The sequence below is a fragment of the Podarcis melisellensis genome (genome assembly GCF_964234715.1).
Source record: "Podarcis melisellensis genome assembly, chromosome: 2".
In the NCBI taxonomy this organism is placed as follows: domain Eukaryota; kingdom Metazoa; phylum Chordata; class Lepidosauria; order Squamata; family Lacertidae; genus Podarcis; species Podarcis melisellensis.
In genome coordinates this window covers 83,572,003-83,578,357 of record NC_138529.1, presented here as the reverse complement: position 1 = coordinate 83,578,357, position 6,355 = coordinate 83,572,003, and the positions used below count along the sequence as shown (strand labels likewise).

The 6,355-nt window shown below is 45.3% G+C and overlaps 1 protein-coding gene across 1 annotated transcript in view; it reads left to right on the top strand.

Moving 5' to 3' along the window:
- Window positions 1-364: 364 nt before the first annotated feature.
- Window positions 365-6,355, top strand: part of PODXL2 (podocalyxin like 2) — a 54,084-nt gene continuing 48,093 nt past the window's right edge. Inside the window, exon 1 of the mRNA XM_081900468.1 lies at window positions 365-705. Coding sequence (XP_081756594.1) covers window positions 654-705 — 52 coding nt within the window. The 5' untranslated portion in view covers window positions 365-653. The remainder of the gene's footprint in view (window positions 706-6,355) is intronic.

Below are 6,355 nucleotides of genomic sequence, written 5' to 3'. Positions count from 1 at the left end.
AGGGGGCGTGGTGGAGAGGCGAAGGCTCCCAGGAGCTGCTGTAGCAGCAGGCGAATGAAAACGGCTGCGGTTGCTGGAACCTGAACGCCGGCCGCCCCCGCCGCCCCCCTTCCCATTATTATTATTATTATTAGCCTTTGCTCCATGCATTGGTCGCCGCCTGCGTTTTGCTCCTTGCGCACACCCCTGAGAGAGAGGGGCGGGAGAGGCGCACGCGGCGGGGTTTGCAGAGGGAGCCTGGGCAGCGGCCAAGGCAGCATCTCTCCGCCGCTTCGGGCGGGTGGGGGGCTCTGGCTGGTTTTGGAGCCGAGCCACTCGCTCGTCTGACTGGGCGCGCAGTGCAAGCAGCCACCGCCGCGCTGTGCCTCTGCCTCTCCTCACCGTCGTCGTCTGCCCCCCGCCTTCCCCCCTGAAGCGAGGCCGCAGGGAGGGGGCGCCCGGAGAGCGGGCTGCTGCTGCTGCGGGGAAAGTTGCCGCTCGCTGGCGGGGAGGGAGGGCGATGCCTTCTGAGCGCGAGCTGCCGCAGGGGGGAGAGGTCCTTTCTGCGGCCGGGAGGGGCAGAGCCCCGCGGGCGGCGGCAGAAGCAGCAGCAGCTGCACAAGCCGGGTGCGACTGAAGAAAGAGGCAGGCGAGCAGGAGGACGGAGAAGCACCATGCCGCCCTTCTTCCCGCGCTGGGCGCCGAGGCTGCTCCTGCTGGCCTGCGGTGAGTCCTTTCCTTTCCCAGGAACCCGAGAGGGATGCATCGGGAAGCGCAGATCCTGCGGTCCCTAAAGGCAGCCCCGGACAAAGGAAGGACCCCCCCCCGCTGGGGATCCGAGGCTGCCTGCAGCGTGGGTGGGGATCGCCGTGGGGGAACCCCACGCTGGGGGTGGATCGGTGGGGCGGAGGATCTGGTCCTCTGAAGCAGCCCGGGATGGATGGTGGTGGCCTGGGGGTTCCTAACTCGGGGGGCGTTTTTTCCTGGTTTAAGGCACGGGTGCGACACAGCAGCTTGGGCGACTGAGGTGGGGGGCAGAATGGAAATAGAAACCGTTTTCCAGGAGGTGGGGCTGGGTCGCGCAGAGGCATACACCTTGGCAACCTCTTATTCTGGGAGGAAATACACATATAAAGGGGGAGGGGTTCGTATTAACTTTATTTCCTGTGCCAGTGTTTGAAAAGGTACACTTTGCGCGGGGAAGGTTATTTATATTCTTGGAAGTTCCCGCTGTTGTTCCAGTTCACCATGGTAAAGTATATACTGTACAGCTTATGTCCTTCCTTCCACAGTGCTTTCTGCCTTCGTTTCCTTCAATGGAGTTTAGGTGCTTCTTATTTTAAGTGCCTTTTCCTGTAGCAAGGGTAGTTGCTATTCTAAAGGCGATGTGTCACACCTTATTGACCACCATTGATGTTTCAGTCAGTGGGATATCTTTCTATGAGGAAAGATGTTTCTGGCATATGGGGCCACATAATACCTGTAGAAAACTGCCTGGTGAGAGTGTCTCAAAGGTAAGCATTTTGCCGTTCCATTTCAAGTTTTACTTTATGGTGCCATGGAAAGTCGTGAAGCACCTGCCCTGGCACTAAATAATGGCTTCTTTGTGTGGTGGAGCAGGGAGTATGTCAGTCTAGGCAACCTGGAACTCTCTTGTCACGGAACAAAACTTTGCAATTCAGAGAGTTCTAGCCCAGTTTCAATGCTGTGAAATTCAATGCTGCTTCACACACCATAGTGTTATATCATGTGGCTACAAGCAGCAGGGAGCTACAAGAAACTGCAAATTCACTGCAGCCTATAGCCGCATAACACATGGTGGGGGGTGGGATGGGGGTGGAACATCAAATGTATTTATTCTGTGCCCACACTGCAAACAGTGGGTGATATTTTTCCACTGCTGTTCCTCTCCATTTCAGGGAGGAGGGGGGAATTACTATAGATTTCACTTGGACATTTGCATGGCATAGTTGTGATGAGCATTGTGAATTAGCATGGAATTTGCTAATGCCAGCAAAAAAATAAATTAAATATAGTGGTTAAGAAACGTAGTGATTCAATTACCCTTTCCCTTAAAAAAAAATGGCTAGTGAAGATTTGGCTGAAATGACAAAGTTAACTGCATAGACCCGTTTAAGAGATGGGCAGCAAGTAGAGACATTTGAGGGAAGATGGTTTCCTTTCAGTGACTTAATGGACCTAATATGTGTTTGGATATTCAGAATGTTGATCTACTAAGAGTTGTTGTTAATATGGATTTGTGTGTTGTATGTTGATGTGGATTTGTATGTTTCAGTAGTGTTGTTTATTGTTTTAGGGTTTTTTTTAAGGGATGAACAAAGCGTCCCTAGAGACTGTTGAAAATAGCCTTGATGTACAGTTTCTGCATGCCAAAGCTGAGTTAGGATTCCTGCATACTGTATTTTCCTCTAGGGACTGAATCCAGAATTACTTTGTACTGCACTGAGAATCATTTAACCCATAACATTGTCCTGTCACCTTTCCCCCCTTAGAGTATTTTGATTGTTTCTCTTTCACCAAAAATATGCTGTCGAGAAGTCCTGATACCAAATTAGACTCTAGTTCTAAAGAGCCTAATCTGTAAATTTTGAAAAGGGGGGTGGGGTATTAATTAAAGCCGATTAAGTACAGAAGTAATTATAATTAGAATAGGTAGGAGGCCTGTGCTTCTAATTTTGTATAATCTCATTGGAGATATTTAAAGGCGGAGACCCCTTTCAAAAAAATAAAACGAAGAATGTTGGAAGGGGCTATTTTTCTTAATAATGTGAGTGAACAAGCTCAGTTTGTAATCTTAGTGAACAAAGTAAAATGGAACTTTGTAACAGACCATTAAATGTTTTCTTAAAAAATATAAAATTAATCAATACTTGGCAGCAATCGGCCTGGAAGAATGAAGACCATCTGGTCATTCTGCCAGTGATGGGATTGGAGCAGAGCATGGTCACCCTTCTGCTTGTAAATTGTGTTTCATCTCTTAAGTATTGAGAATAGATCCTTCTGTAATGAGACACAAGTAAAGTTATGTTAGCCATGTTGGCCCCTAAGGGGAAAAAATCCAAAATCCATGTTAGAACAATATCTTTCTCAGGCCGTTCATAATATCACAAAATAGTATGCCAGCTTTAAAGTCCTGCAGAAATCTGTTATCAGACTAGATAGTTTATTTAAAAAGGGGGGAAAGGAGAGAAAACCTGGCTGGTGGAAACACCGTAAGTCTGCAACTAGTAGTGGCTTTTAAAAAAGAATATGGGAGAAGGTAGCAGCCACTCAAATGACGCGCTTCTAGGGGCTATGCAAGCAACAGGCTTCATCAAGGCCTAGTGGGGAAGAAGAAACATAACTGGCTGATTCTCCATCTCTGAAAATACAAAAAACTGGCTGTTACCCAGGTTTATCTCCATCCACTAATGAAGCACACAGGTTCCTTGATGGGGGGGGGGGTAGAATGACGAGAAACTAGGGCAGGAGTTCCTTAGGCATGGCACCACCACAGAAAAGGCCATGTTCCCTCCAGCCGAATCTCTTTTGGAGGAGGGGTATACAGCAAGACCTTGCAGCAGATATTACACTACAGGCAGGCTCATGCAGGAAAAAGATTTCATAAATTCTCTCCCCAGTCACTTAGGGCTTTATAGGTATGAACCATCACCTTGAATTTTCTGGTCACAAATTGGAATGCAGCCCAGTTAGTGAAAGGCCGGTGTAATATTGAAGCGCACACTAGAAGACATTCTGCTCTAGCTGCAGTTTCTGAACCACCTATTATTTGTTTAAATATTTCAATACTTTGATTTTGTAAAAAAAAAAATAATACAGCCTATAGAACATTACAATAAAGTCTTATAGAACCCAGTGGAGCCATCTGGGATCCAACTTCTATCTAAATAGTCTCCGTCACATGCTTCTTGGTGTGATCATAGAATATGGTAGAACTCTGGGACCTCAAACTGTTAGTTCATGTGGTGTTGCAACAAAGCCTTTAAATAAGTTTAACTGATTCCTAGCAGTGGGTGTTTTTCTACAGGGGAGGCGACAGGACATCAACAAAACTGCTCAAAGGTATTTGATGCTGTGTTGTGTACTGTATAGGTAAAGCCATGTCATATTTCTTAGTCCTCCTACAACTCATGGCAAATATATGCTTTCCATAGATGGCAGCAGGTTATAGACAAGACTGATTTGAAAACTCGGTGGGTAATCCAGTTATAAAATGGTTGATACAATCCTTGTGCCAAGTCCTCTTTCATTTAGTGAAAGTCTATTATTATTTTTAAAAAAACAGAAAGGCAGAAGTGGAAGCCTGCAAAAAAAAAAAATCACAAATCCTTTCTGTTTGCATGCACACACTTACTCTTTGTATCCATGCATCCCTATTCACTCCATTTACATGTTATAATACTTGACTTCTTTCTCTGCACCCATTTCCAGTTTTCTGAGACAGCCCCCCTTTTTCTGAAAATTAGAGCCATTTTTAAAAATTGTGTTTTGCATACTTAATTTGCCTTATTATTCATTTATGTGATTTTAGGCTTGTAAAATAAAACAAATGAAGATAAAACAAAATAATAAAAAATACAGCAAGACAAAATGCAGCATTAAAACAAAATCAAATAAGTCCAAAAGTAGATAAAATAAATTTGAGAATGTGTGTGGAAGGAATCAGCAGAGTTCAATTAAATGATTTAATGCAAGGATGGTTAACTCCTAGTTCAATGGGCCTAATTCTGCCAACCAGTAACATTTTCCTGCCCTGATGGGGATTGAAATCACTCCCTCTCCTGTCAATTAGGTGAGTGGAAAGGGGACAATAACTACCCTTTAGCCAGTCTGTATGGATGGATTCCCTTGAAGCCCCCCAAAGTCTTGCTGCCTCTGATTTAAGAAGCTTGGGAAAATAAAAGGTCTTAGCACCTGACCCAGAAAAGTAATCAAAGTTGGTGGCCAAGTAGACTTCTCTTGGGGGGACATTCCACAACTGAGGTGCCACTACTGAAAAGGCCCTTTCATCTCATCCATCTCTGTCTAGCCATAATTAAGTGCTCTAACATCCAAAGCTTGCTTAACTTCACAAGTAGGCAAATAATAAATGTGGACCTGCAAAGAAACTCTGAGGGGGGGCAGGACAGGGCAGAGGGGAGAAAGGGCTTTCCATCTTACCCTTCCTCTCACCGTCCTTTTTTTTGACCAAATTTTATTGCTTTCCAAAAAAATTAACAAGTTCACATCAAATTAATTTGAATTTAATGCATACTTAAAAGTTTACTTCCCACCCTTCCTTGTTCTCCCTCGCTTGCTGCATTATAAAGCATTTATTTACCTCCTTACCAATTTATGATGCTGCTCATCTCACTGTCTTAATCCCTAAATCCCCATGTTAGCTTCAAGACTATAAGGTTTGAGCTCACTCCTTTTCCCATTTGGACCTGAAATGCATAGTTTTGCCTTGGACTCGGGATCAATATGGCAGGCTGCATTCATCTCTTGCCCACAAGGCACTCTGTGCTCTTCAGTGGCGTAGGAGCCAAAGGGAGAACTGATCTTCCTTTCTCTCCACTGTGGCCTCAAAGAAACTTTGGGGGCTTCTGCGAGGCTGAAGGGAAGCGAGTTGATGGACTGCATCTTAATTTCAACCACTCTAAACAGCCAAGTGTGACCAGCTGGGACTAATGCCCGTATGCCGTCATCTTGTGGCCCTCCAGATGTGGAACTCCCATCAGCCCCATCCGCATGGCTGATAGTCAGGAATCATGGCTGTTGTAGTCTATCCACATCAGAAGAGCCACAGGTCCTCCCCCACCCCCCATGTATATAAATTTGGCCTTCACAAATATTTGTTTGTTTATTGCAAATTTGGGGGGGGGGCTGAAATATTGGTACAGACCATTTCTGTCCCTAGGTTATTAAGAGGTTGGGGGGTTGCCTTAAACATATGAGATTCACAGAAACAACAACGGTATTTTAGGTGTAGTTCAATACCTAACATAGTTTTGAGGTTGCCTTTAAGTTCAGCTCCACAGTTATGGGTTGCTGAGATGAGGAAAGCTTGTTCCGATCCTTGGAACATGGTGGCCATACTGAAGGGAGTGCTTTCATTAGGAAACATTGGCACATCCTTCTGGAACGGAAGCCCTGCCAGGCTGGAGGAACAAGACCGTTGTAACATTATAGTAGAAAGAGTGCATCAGACATGAAGTGTTAGGACATGTAATTTCTCCTGCCCCGCCCCATAAGCTTCTCCAAAATCTTCATTCCTTCCAATGCCTACAGAGGCATTGCAATCACCTCACAAACGCTATCCCTGCTTTTTAATAGCGTTGTTAAATTCAGCAAATTAAAAAGTCATAAAGCACTC